Consider the following 20,941-nt stretch of genomic DNA (forward strand, 5'->3'; position numbering starts at 1 on the left):
AAATTTTAGTTCGTGAAAAGATCTTTAATATGGTATAAAAATCATCAAAAATGAATTTACAATGAAAAAAATATGAAAAAATTAAAATTAAAATATTTTATTTTTTTCTCTTCCTTAACATTTAAAACTTTTTATTTATATTTTTGTATGAAAATATTAATTTATTTACTATGACGCTTAATAATAATAATAATAATGTTGTTGTTGTTGTTGTTGATGATGATGATAATAATAATGTGTAATGTCAATTTTCATTATCAAATAATTTAAATTTATTTAATAACTATAATTATCATTATACTTTATACAAAGTTGAAAATATACGTTTCAAATTCAAAATTTTATTGAGTAATTCATGTGGATTAATTATTTTATTTTATTTTATTATTAAACATATTTTTCATTTGCTTATATTTTAATTTTATTTAATAGTATTTTTTATTATTTAAGCATGTCATCTAATTTCGATGTTCGTTGTGCATCGCACGAATGACCGTTCTAGTTTCTTTTAATAATGAAGTTTCATCGCACCTTTGTTAGAGCATCTCCAATGCAAGTGTCTTAGGCTGTGTCTTAGGTGGTGGTCCCCACCTAAGATACAGCCCACCACAGCCCTTGTGTTAGGCTGTGTCTTAGATCTTCATTTCCACAAAATCCCCAATTCTACACTTTAATTTCAAAATTCTAAATTTTTATTAAAATTAAAATTCAACATTACAATAATTTAAATAAAATTAAAGACATAATTAAAATACGATAAAAAAATAAAAATTACAATAATTTCATAGGGCTTAATCGGACCAAAACGAGACCAAATGTGCTCATTCAAATCCAAAGTGAGGCGAGCATGCATCTTCGCGTCTTTCAAGGATGCTTGTCGTGCCACAAATGCACGAAATTTCGGCGGAGCACCGGCGCGAGGACGATATGCGGCGATGCTACTCGAAGCTTCGTCGACGACCTCTTCTTCCCATTGCGTTGCGTGCTCGCCTTCGTTTTCGATGATCATGCTGTGCAAAATGATGCATGTGAACATGATGTCGCTCATCTTCGTTTTCGGGGTAGACCGGATTTTCTGCAAAATAATCCGCGTGCAAACGTTGTGCTCCGGCTTCACGGTCCCGATGAATGTACGCTTTCTTTGCCATCCTTCTTCGAGGACGACGGGTTTTCGTCTCCGGATCACCAATATCTGCAACAATTTGATAAAATTGTTTCACGAGATTGGAGAATTCTTGAGCACGTCGCCCGTCGCCGTTTGATGAAGAGGATGACATTTTTGTAGAGATTTTTTTGTTGTGGAGATGATTTTTTGGAAGAAAATTGAATGGAGATGAAATGTGGTATATATAGATAATGTGAAAAGGAAAAAAAAAATTGAAAACCTATCTACACTACCGTTGAGAATGCAACTGTCAGATTAAAAAAAAAATGAAAACGGTCAAAAAATTTGAAATAAAATCAATTTTCGATTTTTTTTTTTAATAATTGGCGCGTCCGCCGGACGCGCCTCACACATCTCACCCATCGCCTGTGTCTTCGCTTAGCCCCGGCTTCGACCCCCTTCGTGTCTCCAGTGCGCACACGCCTCCCTCGCACCGCGTCGATCCGGAGCGCTGTGCCTGCGCTGGAGATGCTTTTAGTAAGATTTGAGTCATCTAACTGTAATTCTAAAAAAATAAAGTACTTTTTTTCAACAAGATTAGGTTATATTCCATCCCAATAGTGCGTTGAATTTGAGAAAACACAATTACTTTGATCCTTGTAACTTTCTTGGTTTCTCTTTCACTCGCGCTGATGTGTTGAAGTTTGGTTCTACCCCTTCTTGTGGGACGGCTTATTTTATTTCTAACCTTTCTTGTGTGGGGCGGCTTATTTTAATTGTCATATGTGTCTTGCAAGTTGCAAGTTATTTACATTTAACACCATTGAAGCAAAATTTGAATAAAATTATCTTTAGAGTAAATGTAATTATTTACATTTAACACCATTGAAGCAAAATTTGAATAAAATTATATTTAGAGTAAATGTAATTATATTGGTAAGAATGAGAAAATTCGCACCGATCATTCCAACTAAGTAATATTAATCAGCAGTAACTGGTACACTTGGTATGAATGATAATTATTCATACCAATTATGACATGTAGCGACATCGTATAAATGATATAAATAGTTTAAATTTATACCAGATGTACTAGCTAGAATGTTGCGAGCTATTTGGTACGAATTCGTACCAGGTGTATCATATATTTATGTTTGATAGACACTTGTACGAAGTTAAAGTAAATATTTAAATCTCTTTATGTCAATTATCAAAGTTGGCTAAAAGTTATTAAAATTAAATTGGGGACGAATATTTGATTTTCACTATCCATATTATACATTTCACACCATTAACACAACTTGAAATTATATAAATGGCGCGATGTTTAAGAACATGTTAGCAAATGGTGAGGATTTAGTGGAGATAATCAAAGTAAGATTTTGGTTTTGGTATTTCAAATTTAGTTCTTAGCACCTTAATTTTATTTTAACTTAAGAGAATGGATGTGTAATCCATCACATTGTATTTTGATCGTGTGTTATAACTTTTTTAACCTTGTAGCTGTTTGTTAGGTTACACCTTCTATCTGTTTTTGAATAAATTTTACTTAAATTGAAAAAAAAGTACTAATGGTTATTTGAATTCAAAATGACATTATGATAAATTGGGATTTACTTTTCGATGGGTGGCTGATTTACTCGGATCAAATATACTTATCTTACATCAATAGATCTTAATTTTAATTACTCTTAAAAATACAATTTAATTTTTAACAATATGTACTGGATAGCCTCATCTAAACAATCATTCAAATCAAAATATTAGGTCAACAGTCGTCCTTCTAGATCTAATTGGTTGTAATGTAAGTCAAGATTAGGTTTCATGAGATATATGTCCAAATAATTTTTATGTTGTAGTCAAGTTGCATGAATAAATTATAAATACATAATGTACGTATGTATTACTAATACCGAATGATGAAAATTAAACATAAATTTTGGACTCATGATTGTGATTCGTGATAATTTCAGACATTTTTTGATTTTTTTTTTAAATCTTGATCTTTAGACCTTTAATTGAGGGTAAATATCACTTTAAACCTTAAACTATTTTCGCACTATATATCAATTATATCATGAACTATCGAAAACAATTTTAACTTTGAACTATCAATTTTGTATCAATTGTACCATTCGTTCATTTTTTTAGCTTCAAAAATTTGACATGGCTCACTGGATACTACAATGTATTTAGAATCATTCTTTTTTTGACATATACTCCCTCCGTCCATGAAAGAACTTTCTAGGAGGGAGTGGCACGAGTTTTAAGAAAAAATATTGAGTGTATTGAGAGTGGATAAAAAATAGTTGAGTGTATTGGGAGTGGTGAAAATGTGTTATAATTAATATTGAGAGTTGTGAAAAGTGAAAAGTAAGAGGATTATAAGTGGTGCGGTATAGTCCAAAAATAGGTAGGAAGTTCTTTTGTGGACGTTCTAAAAAGGAAAGATAGGAAGTTCTTTCGTGGACGGAGGGAGTATTATATAAAACGACGCGATTATATGCATTACTCATTAAAAATTCAAAGGATGAAAAATGGATAAAGAGTACAATTGATACAAAATTAATAGTTCAAGGTTTAAAAAATTATTTTCGATAGTTCAGGATATAATTGATAGTGCGAAAATGATTTGGGGTTTAAAGTGATATTTACCCTTTAATTAATGTGTGTGAAAAGATTTTAACGAGGCTCGGCCCTTAGTCTGCTTTTTCTGTGCTTTTAAGGGTTTTCTTAGGTTTTCTTTTTCTTTTCTAATAAAATCGCAATTTAATAATAATGTGTTAAATGTGGAGACACTTCTGCCCAAAAATTCGACCCAAACCGATCCTAATTATATACGTACTTACATCTCACTTATGCAAATTTAGATTTTACAGATAACCGCCGTTCTGGGATATATTATAACGATATTCAGCCTAATAAACTCAAATTATATTTTCCAATATCCAAAATTGATACCAGTAAAAATGAGCTGAAACATGATTTTTTCTGCAACAGTTGTTTCTTAAACTATATATTAGGAATTGTTTGTGGTCCGTTTTGAAATATATTTCCATATATAATTGTATAAAATATACCCATATATCGTATTAATATATTCTTTCACCAGAAAACAACATATCATATCAATTAATTGCAATAATTAAATAAATTTTGTCCTTTATACATCCACATATACGACACTTATTTCCAAAAAAATGTCACTTTCTAAAAATTCCGTATTTCCTCAACATGATTCATTTTCTAAAAATGCAAGGCATCATATTTAGACATAATAGACCCCAACAATTTCACAAGACCACGTCTTTGGAAACCATTTTAAAGATAAGTCCCAAATTTAATCATAGAGCTTTACAATAATGACGGATAACAACTATGTGACCGCGCGCGCGTGTATGAGTATTTATTATACTAAAATGTCTTATTTTCTTTTTTAGGTTGTTCCATTTCAAATGTTTTGTTTTCTTTTATGAAAAAAATTATCATAAAAAAATAGAATTTTTGGAACGCACATCACTTTTTCAACTCTACGCCACACTACTTAATAATAATTAATATTTTTCTAAATAACGTGCCGAAAAGAAACAAGACATTTGATTTGGGACGAAGGCCGCAGTATATAAAAACATATATGTATAGTCACTAAACTGCCCACGCCTTACTCCCCCCAAAAAAAGAACAAAAAAAAAAAGCATGAATTCACTCTGAAATCTCAACCTTCTCTTCTCTTAATCATCCCCCAAAATTACCCATTCTTCTCCAATCATCTCAGCATTATTACATATGCTCTCGCAAATAATGAAATAAGAAAAACTGCTACATTCTTGAACACGAATCAACAAAAGCTGCTCAGGTTTGAACTTCTTAAAATTGCTCTGTTTCTTTCTGATTTTTGCAGTGAAGAATATATATGTGTATTGTAAATGAAGGTCTGTGTTTTTCTTTCTCACCATTCACGAGAGTTGTCTTCTTGCACGAAACTATACAGACTAAGTTGACTAAAGAGGCATCTCTGTTTTCATGATGCGTCAGAATTTAGGATCAGGTGGTGGAGAGTTGAAATCATTTCCTGATTAGATACGCAACGTCCTTTGATTAACTGCCCCCAAAGTTTTCCAAATCGGTGGCGATAGAAAATGACTGAAATTCCAAAGCTGGTAAACGGTTTTTCTTATATTTCTTATACAATTATCTATTCACTACAGTCTACATACTGTTTCATTCAACTTTGCTGGTTATATAAGAATCCGCCGATTTTATTCTATTAATATTTGAATGTGACAAATCCTAATCATTTCTTTAGGAGGATATGGGTTCTGATCATCTTGTTACAAACTGCCTCGCCGGAGAATTCGGAGAGAATCAGAAAATCTCCGTCGTTGATCACGTGAATGCCCTGCACCACTCGTGCACTAAATCTGATAGCTTTGTGGTCGATATGGAGCGGTTTTCTCATCTCATAGAAAAGGATACCACTTCTGCAAATTCAAGAATCACTGTAAGTTAAAAAAAAAAAGAGGCCAAGTTTGAACTTTTTATTTGTCGCATCTCATCGCAAATTTTGTAGAATACCAATCTTGTCAGCCATCATTACTATAACCAACTTATTTCAATTCTCAAGGATTTTGGTTCGGATAAAAGGTTTATTCCAAAAAGTCGTGCTTTATTTTACTCAGAATCGTCGTAATCCAGTGTCTTTTAAGTTTGGTGTTTACTCACCCGAAAGCAACTCTTTTTCAGCCCAAAGTTGTTGCCTTTTTCCCCTAAACCCTCTCGTTCTTCACATTTGAAAAGGAATTTATATTTTAAAAATTCAAATTATATCCGGCTAATATTATACTCGTTGGTGCACAAAAAGTTGCAGAGAAACCTTTCAAGGAAAGGATCGATGAGAACCGCAGAAAGGAAAGGCAGTAGCAACGAGAGAGATGTTAGTATGCTTGCAACTTCACCAAGAGGTAATTAATCATTGATCTTTTTCACTTTTCCTTAACTTGACCATCAAGATATATTTCTTATTCTAAATTTAAACTGTATTTTCAATTGTTGAGAGTGAGATATTTGGAGATTGAGATGAATGAAAGGCCCTTGCACTAAATCGGTTCGTCCGTGTCCAGTTTGTATGTATGCAGGTTTGTACATTTGTGTTAGTTGGGGCCAGAGTGGTATACCCACCCCAAAAAAGGACCAAAATTAGGTCACAATCGGTGCAGGGCATTGTCGTTATAGTCAACTACCGGTTGTTCACATGGTAGAAGGATCATTGCTTTGGGCATCATAACATAGATACTAATCACATGTAAATAATGTTTAATTAACCCGTGATCGTGATCGTGCTAGGTTATGCGCCACCTGTATTTGATAAATTAACCCAATCAATTAGGCCATAAACAATCTGGGAAAATAGCTGTGTCGTTGCTGTCACTATCGCTATATGTTTTGTCTCTGAGCAATAGGTTTTTAGTAACTGATTAATTTTATAAGTACTATCATCAGTTGCAATTAGACAGCCTCCCCTACAGCAGGGCTACTGCCTACTCGGGTAAATCTACTTGGAATAGTGTTTCTTATCTTATTATAATATACGTATATGCAAAGCAGAAATTCACTGCATTAATTTACTATGATAAAGGTGCACTTACATGGCTAGAAGTCATCTGTTGTTCCAGCTGTTAATGAAATTGAAGTCAGTAACTTGATTGAGCTGAAGCAGTCATAAGCAAAAATGAATGAAAGAATATATGTTTCTTACTTGAATAAGGAAAAACGGTTAAATTTGAAGATGATAAGCGTGATTGATCTAAAAAGAAACATTACATGATTGTTTCACAGTTTTCGGATGGCTCCATTTTGTTTGAATCTGAATTTTCAACTCTTTTCTTTTTCTACTTTCCAGCATACACATTGCGTGCTAGGTTAGGGGAAATATTTGGTGGTTGTAGGCCTCATGCTTGTTGAGTAGGCATATTGTAAACTCTTGCTTGTCTTAAAACTGCAGCTGATTTCACGCCTGAAAAGCAAGCAGTAGTGGCGGCGGGGCCCCACGACCACTCCATCCCTCCCCAGGTCCATCATCAGATCACCATCACCAACGGCAGCATAACCAGCACGGCCGTCGCTGACGCCAAGAGATTCACCTTCCGCCGTTCATCTCCAACTTGGACTATTGATCCTAGAAGAATACTTTTCTTCTTTGCAACCCTGTAAGTTTGGAACTCTGACTTCATGATTTCCTCTTAATTGCAATAATCTGATGATTTGTAAGATTGTACGTGTTGCAGGTCATGCATAGGAACCATTCTACTTATCTATTTCACCTTATCAATGGGCAAGTTCAACGGCGACGGTGACAGCGACACCAACGCACTTAATTAAATAAACATATATTTCACCTTTTTTTCTCAGAGTTTCCAACAAAATATATAAAATGTGGGCGACAACAGAGATGGAGGAATGCATAGAAAAACATATGATGTTTATACCCCTTTTATGTAGTTTAGGGTATCTTGTGACAAATGTAGTGGAGCGTCAGCAAAAAGCCTTTTCTAACCTTTTTCCCCATTCTCATCTCACTACCTCTTTCGGTAGCCCACTGCTACCACCTAACTGCTGCCTTTTGTTAATGCGCTTTTAGCTCCATAGGGGAACAGAACAGTGTATTATAATGAATTGTGGTGCATCACTAAATTTAAATACAGAGATTGGAGTTTCAGAGAGCAGCACCTTATGCAATACGCTATCAGTTGATTATATTTACTCACAAATTACAAATACAAAGTCCATGTCAATGAAAATCAAACTCTCTGTTTGATTTGTTTGTACCGAAAAAAAGGAAATAGACTCCTTTAATAATATTGTTGGAGATGTTATAGAAATAATTGAACAGGGTAACTCATAAACAGTCCTGAATCGTTTTGGGAGATGTGTCGGGTCACATCATAGTTTTCACCACAAACAACACTAGTCCAAGACAGAGGCACAAATTAGGCTGCTGGTATCGGATGCACAAAACCAGAAACCTCGGCTGCTTCATCACAAAACGAGATCCCAATTTCAGCAAAACGTTTGGATTAAAGGTGTCGCTGAGCATTCTAATGGGCGATTTATCAAATTTTAGCCAGACACCAGTAAACGCTCATGTTAGGCAGTAACACATATAGAAGTATATACCTAACCTAAATGCTTTCTGACAAACTAACAAGTTTTTTGGAGAGGAATCATATGCTCTCTCTGGTGAAGGAGGGTTGAGATCGAGGTGAGTAGAGGACGCGTGGGCGGAGATGGCATATGCAGCGGGTAAAGTAATAAGAGAAGGGTGGTTAATTATCGAACAACGCATGACTTTTGGGGCCAATTTGTAAGAGGCGGCCCAGCAGGCCACTTACATGATTCCCACCATTTGTGAGCTACTTTTTCACAATAAAGCTCTCTACATTTGTACTTTTTAATTTATTTTTTTTATTTTTCTAAAAAAAAAAATACTTTTTTATTTTATTTTTTTAAATACATTTTTAAATTAAATTTAAAAACATAAATTTCATTAAAATAATATTAAAATAAAAATAAAATCTTACAATACTAAAAATTAAAGTCCTCGGAGATGTCGAATTTGCGCAAGCACGTTCATGTGAAACTCCAACTCTTCGAATAACGTATCTTTACCCATGAGAATGGTGTCGGCGAGGTCCCGTTGAGTTTGGAAAAACATCCATGACTTTGATCATGTTTTCCATGGTTATGACTGTTCTTTATTGCTCGCCCGAGGACTCTTCCTTCTTCTTTCCTTTTCCCTTATCTCTTTTTGTTGCCTTTTGGCCTTGTGATGTGACGAAGCCCTCGTTTAGCTTCACGCAAATAAAGTCCTATGCCCACTATACAAGCTAACAGTAAGTTCACACTACAACAAAAAATGGCTTTCCGGACACCAAAAAGTGCCCCAATATGTGCTCTATTGGGGCACTTCTTATTTTCGGGGCACTTAGTACATGTGCCTCCAGGTATCGTGTCCCAATAGGGTTGGGGACACTTTTTATGTGCCTCGATATCAATAGATTACAAGACAATTTTTTATGCCCCAAAATTGATATCTAGAGGCACATAAAAGTGCCCTTTAAAATATTTCGAATCCTATTATTAAGTTTATAGGGATATTTATTTGTGCCTTCAAAAGAAATATTGGGGCACTTATTTGTATATTGGGGCACTTATTTATGTCCTTTGCTTAAGTATTGGGACAAAAAATATGTATCTTAAAGTTCATTTTATGTCCCCAAATTAATGTTATGGGACACTTATTTGTGTCTTTTGCTTAAGTATCGGGACAGATATTTGTAGCCTTATAATTCATTTTATGTCTCGAAATTAATATTATGGGACACTTATGTGTCTTAAGATGAATACATGAGACACTTATTTTAACATTCAAAAGAAATTAGAAATACTATTATCCGTAGTATTAAAAATTTTATGCCCCAAAATTACTATATAAAGGCACTTACTGTACAAATACAATCATATCATATTCTTTTGATATATGAATTCAACATTTCAATAACTAAACAATCCAAAATGCAATTCGATATAAATGAAAAGTCCTATCAAATCTAACACCAATTTTGGAAGAGTCATTATCCTCAAAAGCAAGCAACACCTTTCCCCTGTAACCATAGGTTGGACCCCTGCAAAAAATATAGAAAAGACATCACAGGTTAGAGAACATAATCCTTCCACATCGTCCCTCACTAAACTAATCTTTGGTCTTAATTCAAGAAGCTAATGTTAAACAAGCAGAGCATTCTAACCCAAAGATTATAATACGTTGTAAAAAACATTTAGTTGCAATAGAGAAGCTTGCTACAAAACTATAATAAACAAATTAAAGATAAAACCTACACAAGTACAATAAATTTACTCTGAACATGATCAATCAAATATTTCTTGCGCTTCAATAATGCTATGTTGACTGCAACGAAAGAAAACATGGAATTATGTTATCTTTAAAGACGAGAGATAGGCTTACTAGTCACACATACATAAGTAAAGCTGCTGCAAGACTCGGAGTTGGGGCCATCCAAGTTTGTGGTTGGTTCATCCAGTGCAAGTATTCCGCAATTAAGGCAAAAGGTTTCCGCTACTGCCAATCTTATGATAAGTGAAGCAAGAACCTGAAAAAGGACGACGAAACACATTGACCCATAAAAGGCATGAATGAGATGAAGTGATTCAAAGTTCATTCTAGTCATGCCAACTAGCATTTACCTTTTGACCGACACTACACCTTCCTCTCATTTCTAGTTGTGCATCACCAGTTTGCATTAACACCTGCGCTTTGACAAATTAGTTGACGGTACAGTAACATGAAAGACATATAGGTCTAAGACGTAGTACCAAATATACATTAAGCAACATTGAACTAGAATACATTAAGATGTAGTGACACGATTATCAAGTATTAAGTTGCTGATGCACTTCATCCACTAAGGAGATGATTGGTATGATGGAATGGAATGAGGGTGGAATGGAATGAGGTTAGGAATGGAATGAAGGGGGGGAAAGGAATGGCAAACCTTGATGATTCCTTTGCTTGGTATGCATAAGGAATACAAGAGGAATGAAATTGTAATTCCTTATTTGATTCCATTCCTATGATTGGTATCTAAAAATAAATTCTAGGAATGGAATGAAATTATTTTGTTTTACTAAATTAACATTTACATCATAACTAGCATTTGCACTCGTGCAACGCACGAATTTTTTTTATATATTTTATTATATATAAAATTTATATTAATTTGATTTTTATATAGAAAATTCTAAATATAATAAAAAATATTGTAATTTAAGATAAATATTTTAGTTTAATATGAAAAAATAAAGAATAATTCACATTAATAATTTTATTATAATCACAAATTTGCCGCTCAATTTTGTTTGAAATCAATTTGAAATTGAGAACTCCATTTTTAATATAGTATAGATTTATCAAATTGGCATTATTTTGCATCTCTCATCTCTATTTTGTGTTATATTTGTAGTGACAAACCAAAATTTGCACTGGGGTAAAATCGGAAAGAAAAAAAAATTGAATATTAATAAAATTATATTTTTAAAAAAATTGACGTATTTTCCATGCATATTACACAAAAACATGCACCCCCCAAAAAAATTAAGTTTTTCTTGCCACCCACAACCCCCCCCCTATCTTTTTATTAAATTTTTCTTGCCACCCCCAACCCCCTTCCCCCAAATTTTTGTATATTTTACTCGCCCCCCCCACACCTCCCCCCCCCCCCCCCCCTTTCCAATTTTTTTAGGGTAAATTTGGTTTAAAACAATAATAAATTTTCAAATTTTGTTTTTTCCCACAAATATGGCTGAACATCGGTTCAAAACCGAACCGAACCGATCCGATTTATAAAAACTGAATTTTCTATTTTTCAAATCATAAAACACATGCTACTGTCATTTGACTCATTTCAAATAATTACAAAAAAGCGAAAATAACAAGAAAAACATGTTGCTGCCTCACATCTCGAAATCTGAAGAGAAAAAAATCCATAAACATCAGCGATTCAATTTCACACATATCAGTCAATTCATAAAACAAGAAAAACATATATTAACAATTCATTCTTAAAACAAGAATGCTACTGCGTGGACGTGACGACGCAGATCGCGGGCTGCTGCTGTTGCGGAGGAGAGGCCGGGGAGCAGTCATCGTCGCCGACTCGCCGATAGGGTGCTGCTTGCTGCTGCTGTAAAACGGCGGTCTGCTGGCAAATGACGGGAGGACGCAGGTCGTGGGCTGGGCTACTGCTGTTGGCGAAATGGCGCCGGTCTTCTGGCGTGGCGACGGAGAGGAGGCCGGAGCGGAGAAGGAGTAGTTCTCTAGGGTTTCACTTTGAAAGTTCAGATTCTAGAATATGGGTGTGCGGCACAGCGGTAGTTCACTTTGAAATTGAGAACTCCATTTTTTTTATTGCATGTTCAGGTTCACCAACAAACTTTTCCCTAAGAACTAGATCTTGAGTTGCAATACCAATGAGACATGTGTCTTCGTGTCATTTCTGCATTATGATGGATGGGTGTGGGTGTGGGTGGCGAGTAAAATTTTTAAAAAAAAAATTGTGGGGGTAGGGAGAAATTTAAAAAAAAAAAAAAAAAAAATTGGAGGGTGGGGGGGGGTGGGTTGGGGTGGGGAGAAAAACAAAAAAAAAATTGGGGGGAAAAGGAAAGGTGGGTGAGGTGTGGGGGGTGACGAGAAAACTTAAAAAAAAAAATTGGCGGGTGGAATGGCGAGAAATATTTTTTAAAAAATAAAAATATTTTTTTTGGGTAGAGGGGTTGGGGTGGGGTGGGGTGGAAGGGGTGTAAGTAGGGGTGGGGTGGGGTGGGGTGGGGGTGCAAAATATATAAGGATAATTTTGTCAAAACCTAAATTTAGGTGAATTAGAAATGGAATGGAATGGAATGGAATAGGTAATACCATGTGGGAGAGAAGGAATGGTGATTCCTATATGTAAAGGAATGGTGATTCCCTTAAGAATGGTGATTCCTAAAATAAAACTATACCAAGCATAGGAATGAAATGGAGGTAGGAATCACCATTCCATTCCCACCTCCATTCCATCATACCAATCACCTCCTAAGGGGCCACTGTTCGCTAATATTTTCACCACGCCGCAAGTGTACGGTGTAGTTGCAATAAGTGGAAGCAAGGTCGTATTCCACAAGGATTAGTAGTCAAATTCTAGTGATTACCTTAAGTCATTATGCTAGAGCTATTTAGACTAAACAAGGAGGTGAGTGGTTTGATTAACTAACAAATTCAAAGACAAAATAAGAACAATCAAATAAAGTGGATTAATTAAGTGATGAAGGTGGTTTAGGGATTAGGCAACGATGGATTAGCAATGGACTTCAATTAGCTCAATATTAGTCTTGATATTCCTATTTATCTAGAGTGATCTCCCCACTAGTTCTAGCCCCCTCCCGGACGACTAAAACTGTAGATTACGGGTCATAGTTGCCGTCCCCGGTCAACTTCTAACCTATAACTCCCAAGAGCACAAATGATCGGTAAACTCTCACCCAACTCTCAACCTCCCGGTTTATTGAGTCAATATGTTTCAAGCTCCTAATCTATTATGATTATCCTCTCCCGATTCAAATCACAAATTAGAAATGCATAGAAAGTGGCCAACAATCCATACAAGAATTAAAGCTAGGGCTTGAAAAGATAATAACAAGGAAATAATCAATACATATATTAAGCATAATAATCAATCCCATCACATCATCCATGAGCCTAATCCCCAAACCAATGGGGGATTTTATCCAAACATGTTCACAAACAACAAACCAAAATCAAAGAAATACATAAATGAAAGAGAGAGTAAGAAGTGACAAATCCTATTAATGAGCTTTCTTCAATCTTCTCTCCTCTTCAATGCCTTCAATCTTGGTAAAAAGATGTGGTAATGGAGGCTAGGGTTTGGTGTGAATGAATTGGGGAAGATGGAAAATGGGTGAGTATGAGGTTGGGGAAGATGAATTGGGTGTGTGTGGTGAATGAATGGGGAAAAGAAGAGAAAAATGGAGTTTTGAGGCTAAAATCGCGTTTGGGGTCCATTTGGGGGAGCCCCGCCCTTTTCCCGCGGTCACGGCCCGCGTCCGCGGCCTTCAAACGTGGGGGATGCTCAGGGGACCCGCGGTCCCGCCCCGCGGCCGCGGGTGGTGACCGCGGGTGTCTCCTGAGTCGGGAACAGCTGACCCGCGGTCTTACCCCGCGGCCGCGGGTGGTGACCGCGGGGTACTGGGCGTTTTGCACAGTCCGCTCGTTTTGCTCCGTTCTCCCTCGTCCGGACTCGGATTTGGTCGCCGTTTGCGCTCACGGATTCCTCTCGAGACGTACTTCGATCTCATGTCTTCAAAATCCTCCAATTAATTCTTGATTTTCCCTGAAATCACTCCAAAACTACACCAAGGAATTAAAACTCAACAAAACTCAAAATTGGGATACAAACACATATTAGCAATCAATTCATGGGGGAAAATGACAACAATTCATGCGATATTGAGGTACGAAAACCATGTTTGTCAACCCCCCCCAAACTTAAAGCGTTGTTTGTCCCCAAACAACAAAGAGAAGAGAAATAAAGATAACAAACATGTGAGAATGAATTGGTGTCATTTCAAGGGCTTCAATTTTTTCAAAATATTTCACTAGTGTATCACAAGTAGATATGCATTTCAAGAAGTCACAAGTGATAGTAAGTTCAACATTATAGCCTCCAAGTTTGAATCCTCACAAGGTGAATGTTTCAATGATGCACTCGACTCTCAAGTGTTTAGATTGGGCGTGTTTGCACTCAAATTGAAACAATGTATGCAATCTACCATAAGCTTGCCATTTATCCTAACTCTCTATACTTCAATGTGTTATAAATAATGATCAACAAGGGCTTTTCTTTAGGTTGCAATGAGGGCTCTTTGGTGAGGTGAGGTGTTTATAGGCAAAGTGACTCATATATAATTCCCAAATTGAATAAGTCATACTCACCATTGTTCTTTTCAAATCAATCAATAACCAATATCCCCACATTTCTTCTTTTTTCACCCTATGAATACTTATCATGATATGATTCAAAAGGCAAATCACTCCCCTTTATGCTCTTTTATTCACATTCATTTTCATTTTTTTTTTTTTTTTTTTTTTTTTTTTTTTTTAAGCTCATAGGGGACTAGTGATTTTCACTCAATCAAAGCTTGATAAGCAATTTCAATCATTTCCCAAACATTTTCATCAAAGTAACCACTAACAATCTAAGTTCTACCCATCATTGGTTAATTCAAAGAAATGCTACAAGGCACAAAGAGGGTAAACTAGGATCATATGAGAATTTGGACACAATTTAAGTCAAGTGGCTAACAAGGATGGCCTTAAATCACTTCAATATTAACAACACATCTACTTTTATTTTCAAGAGAGGACTCATGGCAAGTTCTAGAGATCAACACACATGCTCAAATGATTTACACTCAAGAACAAAATGAGATTGTAAATGTATGACAATCAAAGGCTCAATTCTCACAAGCTCATTTTCTTTTTCAAGTTCTTGGAGGTACAACATTTAGCTCACTTGTCACAAGTTCAAACTTTTCATGCATAATCCACAAGTGATACACACAATTTTTCCAAAAACAAAATTCATATCATAAGCCCAACACACATTTCATCCAACTCATGTTTTTCAACAATCAAGCTCAAACTCAAGAGACATGGAAAAGCTCAAGAAAATAGACAAAATCTCATTATTCGAAAACTAAACTAACTAAATAAATAAACAACGGAATAAATGAGATAAGTAACCCATCTTCACCCTCCCCCCAAACTTATTTCACACAAAGGAGAAATAAGTCTGGATGAAGGAGAAAATGGTCACTTGTCTCGTACTCACAAGCGAGGTGGAGGCTTAGGCGGTGGCCATTTCTCATCAAATTTGCAAGCTCCATCCGCCGCGATCCAAAAATATGGTGGCTTTGCAATTCTTGAGACATCCCGGGCGTCATGGTAATCTCGTTCACCATCTAGAGTATCACCACACTCAAACAATTCCTTATTAGGCAAATCAAAATAAAAATCAAAAGATGAAGATAAATAAAAGTGAAAGAAGCAAGCCTTCATAGAATCGCCCATGTCGAGGTAAGGATCGACAAAATTTTTGACTTTGCATTCTTTAAAGCTTGTGAAATCTTCATCTTTTTGGAATTGTAGAGGTTGCGTTGGAAAAGTTGGGCTCTCAACTTCAAGGGGTTTGGAGAATTGATCCTCATCTTCTTTATACTCTTCTTCAACTTCTTGAGGCTCTTCACTTAGCATCGGCATTGGTTCCTCATACAAGGTTCCATTCCGTAGGCTAATGGCCATGCACAAATCATCAATTCGCTTTTGATTTTCCATAGTGGTAGCCAAAGACCTCCTTTGCTCATCTAGCATAACCTCCGATTTTGCTAGACTTTTTTCTATCCAAGCTTGTGTAGTTAAGAAGCATTGTAGGAGATCGTCTTTCGAATTCGATTTCTCCACTTGATAGTATCGATTTCCCCCTTGGAAGCCTTCTTGAGTGGAATAAGAATTTTCATAATTCCAACTATTGAAATGGTCCTCATACTCCAATGGTGATTGCCACTCCATGGCATTGCACCCCATGTCATAATACTCACCATAGGAAGGTGTTGGTTGGAAGGCTTTTTGGATCATTGGTTGCCTACAATTTCTTTTGGCTTCCAAAACACGCAACTTAAGTTGCATCAACGCCAATTGTAGTTGGAGTTGCTCAACCAACTCATTCCTTCCATCATCCATTTTTGGTGCCGCTTTTACGGTTGTGGAGCAATTTTCTCTAACAAAAACAAATAAACATATAAATAAACAAACATAAAAACAATATCTAAATTAGATAAAAACAACTTTTCACAACATCAAAAGTAAAAACTCAACCAATCCCCGGCAACGGCGCCAAAAACTTGTTCGCTAATATTTTCACCACGCCGCAAGTGTACGGTGTAGTTGCAATAAGTGGAAGCAAGGTCGTATTCCACAAGGATTAGTAGTCAAATTCTAGTGATTACCTTAAGTCATTATGCTAGAGCTATTTAGACTAAACAAGGAGGTGAGTGGTTTGATTAACTAACAAATTCAAAGACAAAATAAGAACAATCAAATAAAGTGGATTAATTAAGTGATGAAGGTGGTTTAGGGATTAGGCAACGATGGATTAGCAATGGACTTCAATTAGCTCAATATTAGTCTTGATATTCCTATTTATCTAGAGTGATCTCCCCACTAGTTCTAGCCCCCTCCCGGACGACTAAAACTGTAGATTACGGGTCATAGTTGCCGTCCCCGGTCAACTTCTAACCTATAACTCCCAAGAGCACAAATGATCGGTAAACTCTCACCCAACTCTCAACCTCCCGGTTTATTGAGTCAATATGTTTCAAGCTCCTAATCTATTATGATTATCCTCTCCCGATTCAAATCACAAATTAGAAATGCATAGAAAGTGGCCAACAATCCATACAAGAATTAAAGCTAGGGCTTGAAAAGATAATAACAAGGAAATAATCAATACATATATTAAGCATAATAATCAATCCATCACATCATCCATGAGCCTAATCCCCAAACCAATGGGGGATTTTATCCAAACATGTTCACAAACAACAAACCAAAATCAAAGAAATGCATAAATGAAAGAGAGAGTAAGAAGTGACAAATCCTATTAATGAGCTTTCTTCAATCTTCTCTCCTCTTCAATGCCTTCAATCTTGGTAAAAAGATGTGGTAATGGAGGCTAGGGTTTGGTGTGAATGAATTGGGGAAGATGGAAAATGGGTGAGTATGAGGTTGGGGAAGATGAATTGGGTGTGTGTGGTGAATGAATGGGGAAAAGAAGAGAAAAATGGAGTTTTGAGGCTAAAATCGCGTTTGGGGTCCATTTGGGGGAGCCCCGCCCTTTTCCCGCGGTCACGGCCCGCGTCCGCGGCCTTCAAACGTGGGGGATGCTCAGGGGACCCGCGGTCCCGCCCCGCGGCCGCGGGTGGTGACCGCGGGTGTCTCCTGAGTCGGGAACAGCTGACCCGCGGTCTTACCCCGCGGCCGCGGGTGGTGACCGCGGGGTACTGGGCGTTTTGCACAGTCCGCTCGTTTTGCTCCGTTCTCCCTCGTCCGGACTCGGATTTGGTCGCCGTTTGCGCTCACGGATTCCTCTCGAGACGTACTTCGATCTCATGTCTTCAAAATCCTCCAATTAATTCTTGATTTTCCCTGAAATCACTCCAAAACTACACCAAGGAATTAAAACTCAACAAAACTCAAAATTGGGATACAAACACATATTAGCAATCAATTCATGGGGGAAAATGACAACAATTCATGCGATATTGAGGTACGAAAACCATGTTTGTCAGCCACGAATAACAGCCAAAGGAACCTGAAAACAAGAAACACATAAAGTTTAACTGCTAACATAAATTTAGATAATAATAAATATAATGTAACTAGACATATAATAACAATTAGCAACATAATAACAAAAACACGAGGAATAAAAAACATAGCAAATATAACTACAATGAAAAAAAATTCATATCATACCTCTAACTTGAACAATGAAAAAAAAACATAGCAAATATAACTACAATGAAAAAAAAAATTATGAGAGACAACAACCTTAGCTAGCAGGCAGCAGTGACTGAAGGGTAATTTTAGTCGTGATTAAGTGCAGAAGAAATTTGAACAAAACCATATGACGCCTATAACTTTGAATAAGCATTGGACCAATGAGAATATGCTAACTTAATATATACTAGTCTTCAGCTAATCATGTCTCTACATCTCACACGAATTCATTAGTGTTTCACCAACACAACTTAAAAATTAAAATAGCTAGCGTTTTCATTTTGAACCAGTGGGATTGCGATTACAAGTCAAGGAGTCAAGAATACAATGTTAAGAGTTGCCATATACTAAATGATGCTCCTACTTATTTAATGATAATCAATGAATATCCTGTTCCTATCCAACACATATGCAAAAGTATGATTGCTTGTTAATCATTCAATAATCAGAATCGAGAAAGATGCAAGTGGAATACCTCAACAAAACTTATCCCCTTCTTTGCTCCTACTTGTCCAGCTCTTAGCCCACGAGTCTGCATAAAATGAGGGGAAAAAGAAAAAAAGAATAAGCAAAACCATTATGAGCTTTTAATATCTTGGAGTTCAAGATTTAGAACTGTGGTGTGGGCGGCCAACAGAGACAAACCACATTCCCAGACACATCTAACAATGATTTAGAATTAAAATTGTGTCACACAAAATGAGCAAGCTTTATTAATAAAGCAATAAAGATATCTTACAATTCCTTGCGGAGCTTTTGAGAGAAAAGCCTACAAGCATCTATGCTCAAGTTAGCAAAATTTACAGAGGAAGAATAATATTAGTCTGATAATCAGACTCAGCATATTAATCAGGATTCTAAGTAGTAGAATTTCTGAAAAAAGCCACCCAATATACATGCTCATTGACAAGAAAAATCACTGAAATTAAAGAAGAAAAATTACTTGGCGGCGGCGGAAGAGAGCTTGGCAGCGGCGGAATCCGACGGCGGCGGCAGAGGGCTTGGCAGCGGTGTGGGTGACCAAATCCGACGGCGTCCTATTTAATTGTTTCAATCGTCGGAGGCAGCGGAGGACTTGAAACACTTTAATTGTTTCAATCGGCGAACGAGCTTGAACTGGACATCGTCGGCGGATTGAGGGTCTGTGAGCGGATTGAACGGCGAATTCAAAGTTTGAACGGCGGAGGGAACGGATTGAACTGCACGCCGGGGGGGGGGGCTGTGAGCGGTTAGGCCAAAATTCAAATTCCCCAAAAAATGCAAAACAGAGACGACGGCGCAGCAGCGGCCTGCGGGATATTGGTGGCGCAGCAGCGGCGAGATATGAGTGAAATCGAAATTTGGGTATTTCACGCAATAGAGAAATATTGTGGGTTTGAGTGAAATTCGAAGTGGGAGGAAGAAGACAGTCGTGTGTTGTGAGTATTTTAATTAGTGAAATATTTAATTATATGCCTCAATATTTAATTAGTGTATTTAACAAGTGTCCCAAAAATATATTTAGAGACACATGATAAAAAATGTCCCTAAATAAGTGTCTCAATACATACTTTTTGTTGTAGTGTCAGGTCGAATCCACAGTTAAATGATTGTAATCTCTTCGGTTAAGGTGTCACTAAAAAAGTTTTGATTTTGGTTTCTTACTTTGACTACTCTTGTGGATGACAAACATGGTTTTCGTACCTCAATTCCACATGATTTGTTGTCATTTTCCTTCATGTTTTGTTTGCCAATGCGTGTTTGTACCATAATGTTGAGTTTTATGAAGATTTGATGTCTTGGTGTAGTTTTGGAGTAATTTCAGGAAACATCAAGGATTAATTAGAGGATTTTGAAGATATGAGATTGAAGTACGTCTCGAGAGGAATCCGTGAGCGCAAACGGCGACCAAATCCGAGTCCGGACGAGGGAGAACGGAGCAAAACGAGCGGACTGTGCAAAACGCCCAGTACCCCGCGGTCACCACCCGCGGCCGCGGGGTGGGACCGCGGGTCAGCTGTTCCCGACTCCAGGAGTCACCCGCGGTCACCACCCGCGGCCGCGGGGTGGGACCGCGGGTCCCCTGAGCATCCCCCACGTTTGAAGGCCGCGGACGCGGGCCGTGACCGCGGGGAAAAGGGCGGGGCTTCCCCCAAGTGGGCCCCAGACGCGATTTTAGCCCCAAAACTCCATTTTTTCCCTTCTTTTCTAACATGATTCACCACACACACCCACTTCATCTTCCCCAACTCTCCAATCCCAAACCCTAGCCTCCATTCTCTACCATTTTTTCTCTCTTCCACACACAAGAACAACACCAAAATCAAAGAAAGAAGGGGAAGACTTGGAAAGGAGCTCATCAAGACTACATGATTGAAGATCAAGATTATAGGATTTGTCTATGAATCTCTATCTCTCTATATCTTTATTTATGTTTTCTTATGACTTGAGATTTGCTTTTATTATGAATATGCTTGGCTAAAATCTCTTATCTTAGGGATTAGATTAGATGGATTTGTAATGGATTGATTTCTTTGTTCTATATATATCTTGATTGTGCTTATTGTTATCTTTTCAAGTCCTAGATTTATCTCTTGTATGATTGGTTGGCCACCTTTTGTGCATTTCTAATTTGTGATTTGAATCGGGAGAGGATAATTACAATAGAT

At 36.8% G+C, this 20,941-nt stretch overlaps 2 protein-coding genes and 1 long non-coding RNA gene across 10 annotated transcripts; 1 reads left to right on the plus strand and 2 right to left on the minus strand.

Moving 5' to 3' along the window:
- The first annotated feature begins 4,492 nt into the window (after positions 1-4,492).
- LOC130985736 (uncharacterized) lies at positions 4,493-7,827 on the plus strand. Of its 6 annotated transcripts, none has more exons than XM_057908838.1 (6): positions 4,493-4,961; positions 5,141-5,265; positions 5,412-5,606; positions 5,967-6,066; positions 7,107-7,311; positions 7,390-7,827. In XM_057908838.1, the coding sequence occupies exons 2-6, from the start codon at positions 5,245-5,247 to the stop codon at positions 7,481-7,483; spliced, it is 615 nt and encodes a 204-aa protein (XP_057764821.1). In that variant the 5' UTR covers positions 4,493-4,961; positions 5,141-5,244; the 3' UTR covers positions 7,484-7,827. The 6 variants fall into 6 exon arrangements, with proteins under 6 accessions (XP_057764821.1, XP_057764823.1, XP_057764822.1 ...); XM_057908840.1 differs by having other exon boundaries at positions 4,752-4,961; positions 5,097-5,265; positions 5,973-6,066; XM_057908839.1 differs by having other exon boundaries at positions 4,752-4,961; positions 5,973-6,066.
- A 1,736-nt stretch (positions 7,828-9,563) lies between these two features.
- LOC130985737 (DNA repair protein RAD50-like) lies at positions 9,564-10,593 on the minus strand. Of its 3 annotated transcripts, none has more exons than XM_057908844.1 (4): positions 10,530-10,593; positions 10,367-10,429; positions 10,141-10,272; positions 9,564-9,786 (listed from the first exon to the last, which is right to left on the minus strand). In XM_057908844.1, the coding sequence occupies exons 2-4, from the start codon at positions 10,421-10,423 to the stop codon at positions 9,742-9,744; spliced, it is 234 nt and encodes a 77-aa protein (XP_057764827.1). In that variant the 5' UTR covers positions 10,424-10,429; positions 10,530-10,593; the 3' UTR covers positions 9,564-9,741. The 3 variants fall into 3 exon arrangements, with proteins under 3 accessions (XP_057764827.1, XP_057764825.1, XP_057764826.1); XM_057908842.1 differs by having other exon boundaries at positions 10,496-10,590; XM_057908843.1 differs by having other exon boundaries at positions 10,505-10,584.
- Positions 10,594-17,398: 6,805 nt separating this feature from the next.
- On the minus strand, positions 17,399-19,711 carry LOC130985739 (uncharacterized). Its single transcript, XR_009089070.1, has 3 exons — positions 19,237-19,711; positions 18,769-18,825; positions 17,399-18,105 (listed from the first exon to the last, which is right to left on the minus strand). It is a non-coding gene; the product is annotated as an uncharacterized LOC130985739 (long non-coding RNA).
- Positions 19,712-20,941: the final 1,230 nt, after the last annotated feature.

This window comes from Salvia miltiorrhiza, chromosome 5 (genome assembly GCF_028751815.1).
Source record: "Salvia miltiorrhiza cultivar Shanhuang (shh) chromosome 5, IMPLAD_Smil_shh, whole genome shotgun sequence".
NCBI lineage: Eukaryota > Viridiplantae > Streptophyta > Magnoliopsida > Lamiales > Lamiaceae > Salvia > Salvia miltiorrhiza.